Raw genomic sequence first — 15,880 nt, forward strand, 5'->3', positions numbered from 1 at the left:
TACCCATTTAAAGGGCCATTATGAATGTGTTAATTCATTGTGTACACAATACATGTACATAAACATGCTTACAGTACTTGCACAAGTCTAAAGGGCTAAATAATCTAGGGCTTCTGTTATAATCACTATCAGTGCACTGATAAAAAGAACGATTAACACTGTTCCACTGATTGAATTAGCATTATCCTGTAAACATTTCAATTCCTCCAAACCAAATCCAACTAGCTCTGAATATGCAGAAAAACCTGTTTGTTTATTTTTATTGAATCCTCAGGTATTTATTTTGACCTTCCTAATTAGTGGATCAGCGTGTCTTTTGTTGTTTTGAATTTTTCTGTCAAAACTCAAAAGAACATTTGGTCAATTCCCTTATTCCACTTTTTCCGTTCATCTCCTTTCATCCCAACTCATCTTTTAACAACCCCCCCCCCCCCCCCCACAAAAAACACAACAACAACAATAACAGTTGAAACATTTTTTTTCTCCTTCTATGTATTCTTCATTTCAAATCTGGGAAGAAAAAAAAAGAATGACTCAAGAGCCAATGTTTTGCACCTCAACATACATGTAGAATAGTGTACTGATAACCTTGCCACTCATAGAAATTGTTATCTTTTTGTCTCTTCCATGAAAATATTGAAATTTAAATATTATTTAGCGAAATTCATCATATAAGGTACTGTTAATAGCATTGCCATTCATTGCAGGTTGTTCTCTTCTTGTCTCTCCCATGAAAATAACTCTAGCAAAATTGATCAACATACCCTTGGAAATTTTCCAAAAATGTGTTTCCTTAATCCAGACGCGCAATTCAGGGATTAGAGTGTCATGAACATAGTAATTACCGTTCTATTTGGGACTGCCATCTACAGCTCTAGTGTGTAATCCAAGCTTGGGGTGTAGATTACATGTCGATCTCTTAATCAAAATTAAAATGGTAATGTTCAGATGAGCTTGACTATTTCAGGTCTCAAAGTTCTGGTTAATGATACATGTACATGTATGTATAAAATAGGTAATGACATTGTAGTACAATTGTACATTGAGCATTTTCATTTACTTGCATGCCACATACTGTAGCAAATGTCTGATAAATTGCTTTATAGAAATAAGATATTTACTGCTTTATATTTTTCAAACCATTTTGTAAACATGGCAGGGATTTCTCTCTTTATCGACGACATGAAATAAGAGAGAGAAAATGAATGTACCTACATGTAATTTGAGTTTGTTTGATTTTTATTTCTACATTTGTCAACATAATATACAGTAATACACACACTAGGTACATGTACATATTTTATTAACAAAAGTTCAAATACATACATGTATGTAATCGTATTATAATATTTAAGTCAATTAATAAATATACCTTTCAAAAAACACAATTGACGCATCATTTCAAAAGTTGGGCATCATTTCGGAAGTTGGATTGACACATACAAGAATTCATGAAAAGATATTCTCACTTTTCTTTTTGAAATACGAATGGAAAAGGGATGATTCTGTTCAATTCATTTGTGTTTGTGGATTGACACATACAGGAATTCATGAATAATTTCTATTAGAAATTCTCATTTTTCTTTTTGAAATACGAATGGAAAAGGGATGATTCTGTTCAATTCATTTGTGTTTGTGGATTGACACATACAGGAATTCATGAATAATTTCTATTAGAAATTCTCATTTTTATTTTTGAAATACGAATGGAAAAGGGATGATTCTGTTCAATTCATTTGTGTTTGTGGATTGACACATACAGGAATTCATGAATAATTTCTATTAGAAATTCTCATTTTTATTTTTGAAATACGAATGGAAAAGGGATGATTCTGTTCAATTCATTTGTGTTTGTGGATTGACACATACAGGAATTCATGAATAATTTCTATTAGAAATTCTCATTTTTCTTTTTGAAATACAAATGGAAAAGGGATTTTTCTGTACAATTCATTTGTGTTTGCATTTTGCACCATATTGTCATTAAATAATATGTATCTTTTTCTTGTTTTTCTTTTTGAAAAAATCGCTACAAACATGTACATTGTACGTACACAACTATTTCTAACATTTTACCATGAAATAACAGCATGTACATGTACCTTGTGCAATATTTGTATTAATTACACATTAACAATAGAGGAAAACTCAACATGTTTGCCGTATCCATGCATGCAGACAGACAACATACATTACAAAGTCATGTGTACCACTTCACATTGGCTGAATGCCAGTTTATTCATGGAACATTCATACAGCACTGTTGGTGTATAATCAAATATAAATTAGGCACCTGTAAATCACCTTATCCATATTGCCATGGGAAACCAATTTCCCCTTAGATTACACAGCGCATTGCTGTGTTTGATTTTGCAGCAAATGAATTGGAGGAGGAATTGAAAATGGAAGATGAATGTTCATGTATGTAGGACTGTGTTCTGTATTTCATTATAGGATGTAAAGAAATTGCCTGTTTTCCTTCACCCTTAAACCTGGATATATTCACTGTATTTATGAAGATATTGCCATCTGAATATATCCTTTTTGATGAAGTTGTTTTTACACTGTATGTATGTATGTATTGCTCTTTTTTCCATTATGTAGGGAATGGTGCTCATTATACATGTCCAGGGGGGTGTTTCACAAAGATTAAGATCAACTTTAAGTTGGACTTAACTATGGCAGGCTGTTCATGCCACTATTTTCTCTCATCATTTACTGGCATTGGTTTCTCAAGGGACGTACCAATCGTTGTCAAATATCTACAGAATTTACATTCTTTGATACTTCATTATTGTAGGAAAAAATATTATCTAAAGATTATAATTGAGAGACCATTGGTAAGAGCAACTGGTGGCATGAACGGCCTGCCATAGTTAAGTCCAACTTAAAGTTGATCTTAGTCTTTGTGAAACACTCCCCTGGACAGTAGTACATGTTTATAGTGTGCAAACTGGAAACTAATAATGAACATGTATATCTTGATATGAAGATACTCATTTCTTATTTATTTTATGCACTAATTTACTCCTACATGAAAAAAGTGCATTATTTTGTGCTATTTTGGATATCATTATTGGTCCACCTTGTTAAACCCACCTCTTAAAAGATCCTCCCCTCCCCTTACTCTCTCCATCTCCATCTCTCTCTCTCTCTCTCTCTCTCTCTCTCTCTCTCTTCCTGTTTCCTCTTCCCCCATCTCTCCTTCTCACTCTGTAATGTTTTTTTAAAATATATTTTCTGTATACAAAATTTGTGTTCCTTTATTTAATGGGAGACAGATTTGTGTATTTCTTTTCATGTAATGTAAATATTGAATCAATTTGAACATGATACATTGTTTGTGTGGGTCTTTTTATTTTGTATTTAATTCTATTGTTGAACATATTATGTAAACATGCTAGGATGTTGATGATTTCATTTTTTTTTTCTTCTTATGTTTCAGGTTATCTGAACTGGTGGCAAAAGACAGGAACATGTCCTAAACTATGGCCTATGGTAACCACAGGAGATGGTAACTGCCTTCTACATGCAGCATCATTAGGTAAATACAAACTATGGTCTTTAAAAAAATGTTTATATAAATGTACATGTAATTGTAAACATCGGCAGACTTTTTACAGTGTCATTTCACAAACCAGATTTGTTGAGTGTTGTGTTACCATTACCAATATCTCTTGGAGAAGTATGAAATCTAGAGATGAAATACTATAAAAACCAGAAAAATTTGGGAATACAATTGCAAGGTGCAAATATACTGCGCCATTGGGCCAATCAGCTGTGTGCTCTCAACTGTGGGATATATACATGTAGCTTGTTGTTTTACACCTTTCATTTTAAGTAGTCCCTCCGATTTCTCCTTAAAGAGAAGGTTGAGTTCTGGGAAGAGGTGAAAAATAATTTGTGAACTTTATCATTTTTATTATGCAAGTGTGGAAGAACATCAGATAAGACATGTTCCCTGAAAAGCATGGCTCTTCAAATGCCTTCATATTCTAAATATGTCATGTAACATCGTAAAACTTGGGGGGTAGGTTTTTACGCCACGTGTTCATGTAGTCCCATATACATCTTTCTGTGTACAGTGTTTGTAACTTTACCAAGACTTGGCCACATTTCTTATCATTTTGATGATTCCAGAACCTTGCAATACTACACGAATTCTTATACATGTATGCTAGATGATCAACCTTTTCTGGGTGATTCCACACCGTTTCTTTCACAATGCAATCGCATGACCAGAACTTAACTTCATCTTTAAATTTCTGAGCTGTAATACATACATGTATGTGCACATGCATAGCAGAATTATCAATAATGGACATCTCTGTAGATACAAACCAAGGAGTTCAGTTGCAGGGTATATAGAGCAGTTTATTTTTCTGGCTCTACACATAGAGAAATAAAGATGTACTTGTGATCAAACTTTTTTCGTAGTCGAGCCTACCCCCCCCCCCCCCCCACCCACCTTCCTTTCTATAAAAAATACTCATACTTCACAAAAACTCATTAATCTTTGAAACAATGTGCTCCACTATTGTGTACCTATTCTTGACGTTCTCTATTTTCATTTCATGTAGGTATGTGGGGTTTTCATGATCGTCAACTGACGCTACGCAAGGCCTTGTACAAAGATCTGTCAGATCATCAACACACAGCACATATGCAGAAACTAAAGAGAAGATGGCGCTGGCATCAGACATTAGCTAACAAGGAGGTCAGAAAAACACTTTAAAATAAAGTCATGGTAGAGTGAAGTTTTACAAAAAATAATTGAATAAAATGAATAAAAATACTTAAAGATACTATGTCCCTTTTGCAACCAACTTAAAAGTCTGTAGAACTTTGCAAGAATTATGTCATGTACATCCTATCTGTGAAATTTAAACTTAAGCAGTGTCCTAATATTCAAATTATGTAAGGAAACCCGCTTTGCTTGACTTCACTGTCAGACACCATTGATTGACTGACTGGCTTTTTTTCTTCTTTGGTAATAACATACATAAAATGAGCGGTAAAGGGTAGATGAGCATTTGTCTACATCAATACACTTCTTGTAATGGCAAAAATAAACTGATTGAATCTTGGCGCAGCATTAAACGTACGACCATTCGGTACAATGGTCTGAAAATCAGACTATTACTGACTGGCTCTATAGCTCTTAAGTCGATTTGACAACTAATAGTTGTTATTTTCCCACTTAAAGACATTTTCAAGCCCCCCCCCCTTTTTTTTTTAGGGAAGTTCTTAATTAGTATTATCTTTCAAATGCCATTGTTATTTAACCTTTTCATTTTTTTGGCCTGCAAATGGGACACAGTACCTTTAAAGGAATTTAAACAAAGTTTCAATAAATACCATGTCAATTTTTTTTTATTTTTTTTTTATACACCAGGATGTCAACATGAAAAAGGAAGACATTTGTCCAGGTTATACAAATGGATTAGCGAGAACCTACTTGTTTGGTTTATTATTACAGAAAAGAATAGACTCTGGGATTATGTAAAAAACATACAAATGTGAATAGAGTAATAGGAACCATTATTGATTTGATGTAATTGATTTTAACGAACCATTGTTTTCTCCCCTACAGTCTGGCCTGGTGTATTCGGAGGAAGAATGGGAAGAAGAATGGAAAGGTCTTCTCAAGCTGGCCTCCACCGTCCCAAGGAATCATAAGTTCAAGAACAACGGTAGCAAGCCCATGGGAGGAGGGTAAGAGCCTTTCTTTTCACTTTCTCAATCAGCTTCGTATCATGAGACAGTACATTGAACTTTGAAGCAATAGACTAGTTCACGGTTTATCTCTGCAATGACCCGAATATCCACAGATCTTCAAAACATGAAGAGGTCCCACTTTGTACATTTTGAAATAATCACTCCTACAGCAATGGCGGTGCCACATAAATAGCCTTTGTTTCCTCTTTTTCAAAGAATACTTCCACCTGTGTTTCATGGAGTGCTGTGCTTGTGCATGAATGAAGAATGATTACATAACTTTCATGAGCACGTATCCAGTATTTCGTCTGGGTGTATTTCACAATTTGTTCTTCAATGACCTTTATCTGCTCATGCTCAGACTGCAATCGTGAACTGGCTTTATTGTTTGGGCAAACATACAGGAGATAAAGATATGATGCAGCTCAGTGTACAAATAAAAAACCTCTCTGTCCTTGGTTTGAAAGCTCTTATATCACATCCAAAAGTAAAAGTGACCTGTAACAGGTTCGATGTCAAGAGTTCAGACATCTTCCTCAGACGCGAATTGGCAGACAGATAAACAAAATTACTTTGTGATGTGATCTATGTAAGAACTTACAAACCATGAGATGGGTCACATTATTGTATCCCCCGGCAGTATGCCGGTGGGGTACTTTGGATTCAGCAGCGTTACGCCGCCGCCGCGTCATATTCTTGTGTGCGCTCTCACTGCCACATTTCTTGATGGATTTCTTTCAAATTTTGTATGGAGGTGTATCCTGGTATAATCTACATACCTATAACTTTTGGTGATGCTGCCCCCAGTGTTCCGTCTTCTATAGGGTACAAGGCCATATTTCTGTGGATGGTTTGTGTGCGCTCTATAGGCCACATTTTTAAAGGGATTTTGTTCAAATTTTGAACGAAGGTGTATCTTGATATAATCTACAAGCCTATAGATTTTAGTGATGCTGCCTCCAATGTTCCGTCTTTTATAGGGTCAAAGGTCATATTTTGATAGATGTCTTGTGTGCACTCTAGTGTGCGCTCTAACTGCCACATTTCTTGACGAATTTCTTTCAAATTTTGTATGGAGGTGTATCCTGGTATAATCTACATACCTATAACTTTTGGTGATGCTGCCCCCAGTGTTCCGTCTTCTATAGGGTACAAGGCCATATTTTTGTGGATGGTTTGTGTGCGCTCTATAGGCCACATTTTTAAAGGGATTTTGTTCAATTAAGGTTCATTATAGTTTACTCTAGACCTCCACAAATTTGGTGCTGCTACCCCCCAGTATTCCATCTCTTATAGGGTCAAAGGTCATATTTAAAGGAATATCTTGTGTCGCTATGCAAATCACATTTCTTTCAAATTTTCTATAAATATGCATCATAATCTGATCTACACACCTATTGTTTTGGTGATGCTGCTCCTAGTCTTGACAATAGTCTGAGCCACTTGCGGCAATCTCTACGTCGTCCTTTTGTTTCACAAAGAAGAGAGGGAATCTTTGTCCCTCCTTCCACATAAGGATAACACAAAATCGTTGCCACTGCCGGGGGATACATTCGCATTGCGCGGCAATACAGATTGCAATATTTCTAGTTTATTTTGTTGTTGGGGGGGGGGGGGCAGGGTAAATACAGATGTATTAATACAGAATATAAGTTTAAAAGGCTTGCTACTGGTTGATGTAGACTCTTTACACTGTATTGAACCAACTAGTTAGCTGTAACATTCATATACATGTGCGCATTCATCTGGGTGTTCAGAGCTCGTAGTAGACTTTCAAGTTTAATTGTATGCTGAGCATATGCATATAACTGATGCAATAATAATAATAACAATAGCTCATTTTTAAAATGTGCCTAATACTTTGTTTCTAGGCGCAGCACATATTAATACCCCGGTCATCAGATCTAGGCTTACCCGCAACACAATGTATGCACATTTTCCACTCCCTGCGGAGCATTCCAGCCAGTCGACATTTTACAAGCCGTGTACATTTTCTCCTATAGACCCCTGCCCTCTGTAGCTGAGGATCAAGACTACCTGGACGACGATTCGGAGATCATGTACGAGAGCTTGGAAGAATTCCATGTCTTTGTTCTGTGCCACATCCTACGTCGACCCATCATCATTGTGGCCGACACTGTCCTTCGGGACTCCCAGGGCCAGCCTCTTGCCCCCATCCCATTCGGTGGTATCTACCTACCGGTAGAGCTGAATCCTGTAGAGTGCCATCGCTCACCCCTGGTCCTCACCTACGATGCCTCCCATTTCTCGGCTCTGGTGCCCATGGAGGTGGATAGCCACCGGGATAGCCACATGGAGCTCAAGAAACGGCCACCTGGTAGGTTTCTGATAATACTAATCAATAATGAATAATACTAAATCTGGATTTATGTGACGCTTAATATTGAATATTGTCTCTACTAAAGCGTTTTCAGGAACAGAGTTTGTTCCTTTTCCACTCAAAGCGACTGATTTTGAGCCCCAACATAGTACCTATATGTATATGTGATTTATGGGTGATAATGGGCTTTACTCAAAGGAAAACAGGGACTTGCAGGCATGGCAATTTCGTTCTTCCACTATAGAACAAGAATAAAAGTGATGAATAGGAGTAGTGTAATATGGGCTTGACATCATATGAAATATAGATTGTTTGTACCTCGCTGGCTCCTATACTTGAGGCGTACTAATAAGTCAGATAATAGACCGACAACAAACCTAAGAAATAGGTTTCATCCCCTGGAATGGCCAAGAATTGATCTGCTTGGACTTGATTTGGAGTTGGTCTTGCGGTGTGACAAAGGCTTAAACCACCACAAAGTCACAGGAATCATTTCTTTTGTTCTTTACATTCCTTAAACTAAAAGCTGTTGAATGGTAAGTCACTTTCAAGGTCTACCAACAGGCAACAAAGCATGCACTGACATCATGTGTACATACCAATCAATAATATGTATCTAAATAATAGGGGGCTTTGAAGTGGTGAACAAAAGAGGGCATTAAAGATTCAATCTCTCCTTTGAGCAGCCAAGAATGAAAGCAGTGGTAGTGTCTATGGAAATTGTATATTGTACTGTTAGGTTCAGCACAATCAGAATGACCATTCAGTTTATGGTCTAAGATTAGCTGAATAGATAAAAATACATAGAACGCGAGAATAATTTTATAATCTAAAAAGAAAAGGAAGAATAACCAGTCTCCCATGAAATCGAGAAACGCAAATTTTCTATAAGGTAATACCCGTATTTAAAAAAATTCAAAGGGAGGGTGAAGGAGAGATGGAGGAAGATGAAAGGGAAGGAATAGACGGGGGGGGGGGGGGGGGGGGGGGTCGTTAAAGAGGTGAGTATAACATGATAGACCAATAATAATTTTAAAATAGCAACAAATTTTGGGGGGGTTTTTTGTGGTTCTTTTTACATGTAAGATAACTGCGTGAAATAAATCAATAAGAAATGAGTATCTGCAAAGGAAGTTATACAATAGTTTCTACAATACTACTGTGCCAGACAAAATGGGTGCCATTCTCAACATGATGCAAGAAAGAGCATACTGGTAGTCAATCCAATTCATCACACAGGGGAATATCCAGGTTTAAGGGTGAAGGAAAATAGGCAATTTCTATATATCGTATCATATAGAATACAGAACACAATCCTACATAAATTAATCTGCCATTTTCCAAATTCCTCCAATGCATTAAAAAAAGGCTGCAATTCTATAAAAAAGGCAATTTGGTTTTTCATGGCCATATGCATATGGATAAGGTGATTTGTAGGTACCCAATTTACATTTCATTATACACCAACTATGATATATGCAAGTACCATGAATAAACTGGCATTCAGCCAATGCGAAATGGTATGTACAGTATGTTGTCTGCTTGCATACCGGTAGATCCAGCAAACATGTCGATTCTCATCTATTGTTCATGTATAACTAACCAAATCTACCGCAATGTACATGTACTTGTACATATTTTCTGTTTTCTGTGTGTGATTATGTTATATTTATACTATGCCTTCTTAAACTAAACTAAACTAACCAGTATTTATTTTGTTGTGAAATGATTAAAGTAGTTCTGTAAGTTATATGTTTGTAGCTATTTTTTTTTATAGAAAAACCAGATAAAGAAGTTCTTTTATTGGCAATATGTGCAAACACAACTCGTTTGTGACCCACCCGTAAGTAGCCAGAAAAGACTTTTTCTACAGTAGGCTTGCGGATGCACCATGTGAGAGAGAGGGAGGATCGAGGAGTCCTGAAAAGGACTCTCTGTAATCTTTCTTGAGGGTGTGTGATCCTCAAAAGGACTGTTGGTGTAGTCTTGAAAAAGACTGTTGGTTATCTTTTTTAGCTTATAGTTCTAACGAGAACTATAGCGCCGATTGGAGAGGATGGGTGACTTTTTAGTTTAGGGTTGATTCTGAAAGAGGAGATTCTCAGCTTTAAAATGATATATTACTCATCACAATCGGATGTCCCTGACTCAATTAAAAAAGAGAAGAATGTCCAGTCAAATAGAATGTTATTGTAGCTAAAAAGGTATTAAAAGTCTGTAGTCTAATTAAGCACTCTCGTAGAAACTGTATAGAAATGTCTGTGAAGGGAAAATCAGATTGTCCTAAAGCTTTACACATGGATTAAGCACATCCTGTTCTTTATTTCATTAAGTAATCAATGAAATAGCTTACTCAGTTCCTGTAATGGGGGTGTACGGAAAATTAGGTTTTAATTTGCTTTAATGCAACTTAAAGGGAAAATAATTGTTTAAATTTGTATTTTCATTGGATAGGGTCTTCAAAGGTATTACAAAGTTTTGGTATGGGGTCATGAATTTGGTTCAAATGAACATATTGGAAACATGCGATCCTACAATATTCAGTGATCACTGTTGCAGTTAAAATAGAGTCTAAAGTGAGGTAATTGTAAATAGTAAACTCTTTTCGTTATATAGCTCCCTCTAAAGGTCAAGATATTAATTTAGCTATAAAACAATGTTTCTTGACTAAAATCATCCGATTGGCTATTCCCATTTGGAAATTATATATCACAACTAAATATTGTGAGATTTTCACAGCGCAATTATCATTGTATACCCGTAGGCGCTATTTGAAAATTATCAAAATTTACCAGGAGCACCGATAAACTTTTGATATTAAATTTTTCTCGAAAGCAGAAGTATTTTAGGGGCTACATCTTTTTAGTGCTTATAATACATTCACAGGAGGATCCAAATATTTCAAATTTGTAAAGAATCTGTATCTGTTTCAAAATTTCCCCAAACTTTGTATTGCCTTTAACGTTCAAAGATTTTATTTTTTTCATCAGTCATCCCCATCACAGACTCCAAACATCACCTCCTAACCCTGCACTTCATCGTTGACCCCGGTATCGGCTGGCAGTGGAAGGACGAGAACCACAACGTCGACAAGACGAACGGCACCGACGGTGGCGACACGGCGATCCGCAAACTGTTCTACAGTCCCGGGGACAAGCTGAAACTTCTGCAGAAGTACCTGGAGCTGGTGAGGTTGGAAATACCGGACGTCCATCACCAGGAGAGCTCATCACCCACGCAGGGGGAAGAGTGGGAGCTGCTACCACCCAAGGAAAATGGCATGAAAACTGTCAAGGTGGGTTAAACTCCTGGGGCGTGTTTCATAAAAACAGTTCGTAAAGTTACGCATGACTTAAATGTGAAAAGCCAAATGGGATGCTCAATCATTTTTAACTGATGTTCAACTGTGCAGATGTAGATTAACATTCTTATTATAACAAACATTTTTAATGCAAAATATATTTTTTGCCATAATTTAATTGAGGTTATTGGAAATATATAGTCACACTTTGGGCATCCTATCTGGCACTTCATATTCAAGACGTTCATAAAGTCATGCGTAACTTTACGAACAGCTTTATGAAACTACTTGATATCTTCATATCCATCATATCCATCATATCTTCATATCTTCCATCCTTCATATTTTCAGGTATCATATTTTTCCATCAGAAAAATGTAAGAAAAACAGCATGAAAGCTGTCAATCACTGATATTCCAGACATCATAATATGTATAATATTCCGGATTTATATTTGTAATGCTTCATACTCCTAAGTGCTGTACAGATGTAGTATTAAAGTCTGGTAAAACAAAGTATAGCACATTCTCCACTCACAGGAGAGCATTCCAGCTAGGTTTTATTCTGCAGATCTTCACAATGATGAAGAAACCACATTTTCATTCTCTCTGAATAAATCAAAATATAAATTTGGGAAAGATTTCTTTTATTTTTTAACTTCATTATGATCTGGTTATAGTTTGATGCCGTATTATGGCCTTTTGAGAGCACATACCGGTAGGTATTGCACAAATTATTTGTAATCTCTATCAATGGAATAATATTTTCTCTTGATTCACAGGTTGAGGTAACAAGAAGCAACTCAAGTGGATCCGAGAAAAGTGACAGAAGTGGGGGCAAGGAGAAAGAGAAGTCTAGGTCATTTGGTAAGAAGCTGAAGCACTTTGCAGGACTTGATAAGGGCAAGAAAGGATCGTCCCGCAAAGATGGGCATGAGCAGTTTCACATCATCGAGGAGAAGAGCCAGGTGGAGAGACACCCACCCCACGTGAGCATTCAGGATGTTGCCGATCGTTCAGTCGTGGTAGCAGCAAAGATGGACGATATCAGGTTACAGGGTCATGAAGAGATGATCAGGAATTACATGGAGGTAGCCAAGGATCGCTTCCAGGAGGAGGTGACCTTGAAGAGGATGATCGCTGCCGAGAATCGCAGCAGACAGCAGCACAGGGTCCAGAGAGAGCAGCGCCCTCCAGAGGTCTATGTTGATGATGACGAAAGAACTAATGAGGCTGCCTATAACTTTGCTTCTCTTCCGCGTGCCCGTGTTAACGGGCCTATGTCTTCCAGGGTCAATCATGATTATCCTGATAATGGTAGAGGTGTGCAGTACGTCAATGCAACGGGTAGTAACCCAGGCAGTCCTGCCATGGAGCGCGTCACTAGTAGTACGTCCTACAATCCCACGGCCAAGCGACAAGGAGGGACCTACAGCCCGCAGCCAGTACATGCTGCACAGCGCTATCAAGCACAGACCCAATCGCCTCAGTTCCAAAGAACAGTACCCATCCAGAGACTCCACATCGACGACAGAAATCAAGAAATCCGCTCCAACGCTAACCCCTACGCTACTCACGTGAGGGGAAGACGTGTACCTCTGACAGGCGTAGAAGAGGCTACCAGACAGTGCCGTACGTACGGCTGTAAGTACTTTGGCTCAGAAAAGACTGATTATCTGTGCTCCCATTGTTATGATTCAATAATGCGAAAGAAGAAACCTGCTATGCGGTAGAGTAAAACCCTTACCAGGTATCTGTAATAGGAAGCAAATGAGGCACTTGATTGTGGATCCCTGTTCTATACTTTAAATAGGATTTGCTCATTTATCCCCATATCATCAGAGTCCAGAATGTCGGTCATACCTGGTAGTGAACTTTTGATTCTAGCATCTCTCGGCTTTCTTGACATAAAGTGCAGCTGTTTTCTCATAAGAGTGCCATGTTTAATCTCTTTTGTTCAGTATGGGGAGAGATGAAAAGAAATTGGGTTTTGTGGTCTTCATTATTTTATAAAATTTCCCAAGCTTCCAGAGTGAGGAGAAGAAGTGGATACTTTCTGTCTTAGAGTATAGCTAAGCAAACTTTTTACAAGGTATCTTTAAAAATTTACCATGACTTTTGTTTTAATTCAGTCAATCTATATTTCCATTATCTGTATAAAACTGTCAAGCCAAACATTTGCGTTTTTACGATATAACTGAATAAGTGTGAACTGTAGTTACAGTCTCATTCGGAGTGAAACTAAGCATACAGGAAATAATATGAAATACGTTCAAACTCAGTGAATCAATATTCATTACTTATGCAGTATATGAAATTCCTTGCTTTCATTCCTTTTTCTTTCCATAAGTATGATCTGTGTTCTTGAGGAAATCACTGAAAAGGCTTTTCTAGAACTATTTTCTAATATTCCAATTTGTTTAAATATTTTTGTTTTCATTCATGTTCGGACTTGGCATTTTTTTTAAAAATTCAAAATCAAAAGTTTCTTTTTCAGAAAGAAATAATGAACAATTTAAACAACTTTTACCTTGCTAGCTGCCATGATGCATACTGCCTGGATATATCTGGATCAAAGTGTAAACAAGAAAATATATTTATATCAATGGTTTTAATAATGTGTGAAGTAAAATATATACAACTACATGTATACATATTCTGGAACACCCGTTGTCATGTCAGAGTTGAGAATTCTCGCACTTTTATATATATATATATATATATATATATATATATAAGTACATCATCAGGCTGTTCTCAGAGTTCAGAATTCTTGTTATCACATCAATCTGTGGCACTCTTTGTGAAACATTTTAACATGAAATATGGCTTGATTAAAAGAAAATACTCTGACCCATTTGAATCGTAACACAAAATTATGATGATGCGTATGCATGTCTTGTGATTTATGCAAACACAATTGTGATAGGAGCCACCAATCCAAAATACAATGTAATTTTTTTATTGTTAAACAATTTTTTTTTGGATGAGAAAGATCATTTGTAAAATATTGATTATATCTAAAAACAGTACTATTAAGATGCAAAGATATTAAGATGTTGTATTGCAGTAATTGCTCTATGATTATATATTTTTTTCATTGAAAGATATGCAATGTAAATATGAAAACTATATTTAAGCTTATACATGTATTTCAAATTTTCAATTTGCCTTGAATCAAATACACTGTATGATTGTATTCAATTATCTTATGTACAAATGAACAATGCAGCGAATCATTTAAAATGATGAATTCAAAATACAGCAAAATTCTAGCAGCGAATCTGATTGAAATCCCCATATTCTAATGCAAATCCAATCATATTCTAAAATGATGTATTTATAGGATTTCTTTCAAAGTTATTGCATTCCTACCCATTCCTACAGTGTGCATATAGGTTCACATTTCATATGCAAGAAGCAGAGAAAGAAATTAATGCATTTAGTCACTTTATTTTTAAAAGAATGTCAAAATGTCACAAGTCTTCTTCCATCTAATAGTCATGCATAGCTGCCAACCATTCCGTAGTCCCGGAATTATTCTGCTTTTTCAGACAAATTATGTTTGTTTTTTCTTTCACAAAATACGTTTTTTAGATAATTGTTGTTTTGTTTTTTTGTTTTTTGTTTTTCTTCTTACACACACCTCATGTCAAACAACTGCCCTAAAATGTTATTTTGATTACAAAGTCAATAGAAAATTAAGGTTAAAACATATTGGAACAGAAAAATATTCTCAAAAAGAATGAAATGCCGATAATACCAAAATAAGAACAAAAAAATAACTCCTTGTAAATAAACTATAGGTCCTAACATGGAAAAAGACTGCATTGTCATACCTGCCAACCACCCCGATTTAGGCGGAGTTCCTCCGCATTTTTTAATACCAACTCCGAACTCCGAGTGCATGCCTCAAAACTTCGATTTTTTTTTAATTTAATTTTTTTTTTTTTTTTTTTTTTTAGAGTGTAATGCACTTGAAGAGTATATAACTATTATGTTTGTATTTTGAAATGTAAAGCGCCTTGAGCATGTTCATGTAAAGGCGCTCAATAAATACCAATATGTATGTATGTATGTATAAGACTAAAGCATAACACAGCACTGATAACCAGATCACGCCGACATCCGCGCTCGCGCTCATAGAAGATATACACAGCGACATGGAAAAAAAAAATAGACCCTAAAGTCCTGTGTACCCCCCCCCCCCTCCCAATCTACGGGCTACTACCCCAATCCTTCGGTGGTTCGCGACCTCGTAGTCCATCCAGAAAAATTTACTCCTAATTTCTCTTGTCTCAGGTTGGCAGGTATGCATTGTAAGTGTGTCACACGTGTTTGTTAGTTTCGTTTCAATGAGTTCCTTTTTTTTGTGCTTGAAATTCCTTTTCTTTGCCACCATGGTTCCTTTTTTTGGTCGTACAAGGTTGGCAGCCCTGGTTATGTTGTTTTTTCACATTCTTTGATCAGAAACAGAACTTAGGTAATATTTGTTTAGAGTCTGTGGGCCTGAGCCCCAGT

At 36.4% G+C, this 15,880-nt stretch overlaps 1 protein-coding gene across 1 annotated transcript in view; it reads left to right on the plus strand.

Moving 5' to 3' along the window:
• The window catches only part of LOC581645 (OTU domain-containing protein 7B), a 30,974-nt gene extending 16,811 nt beyond the window's left edge, over positions 1–14,163 (plus strand). The window contains exons 5-10 of the mRNA XM_003729566.3: positions 3,446–3,544; positions 4,581–4,717; positions 5,594–5,715; positions 7,722–8,056; positions 11,050–11,354; positions 12,142–14,163. Of these exons, the coding sequence (XP_003729614.2) occupies positions 3,446–3,544; positions 4,581–4,717; positions 5,594–5,715; positions 7,722–8,056; positions 11,050–11,354; positions 12,142–13,092 (1,949 nt within the window). The 3' untranslated portion in view covers positions 13,093–14,163. The remainder of the gene's footprint in view (positions 1–3,445; positions 3,545–4,580; positions 4,718–5,593; positions 5,716–7,721; positions 8,057–11,049; positions 11,355–12,141) is intronic.
• Positions 14,164–15,880: the final 1,717 nt, after the last annotated feature.

This window comes from Strongylocentrotus purpuratus, unplaced genomic scaffold (assembly GCF_000002235.5).
Source record: "Strongylocentrotus purpuratus isolate Spur 01 unplaced genomic scaffold, Spur_5.0 spur5_scaffold_9, whole genome shotgun sequence".
Lineage (NCBI taxonomy): Eukaryota > Metazoa > Echinodermata > Echinoidea > Camarodonta > Strongylocentrotidae > Strongylocentrotus > Strongylocentrotus purpuratus.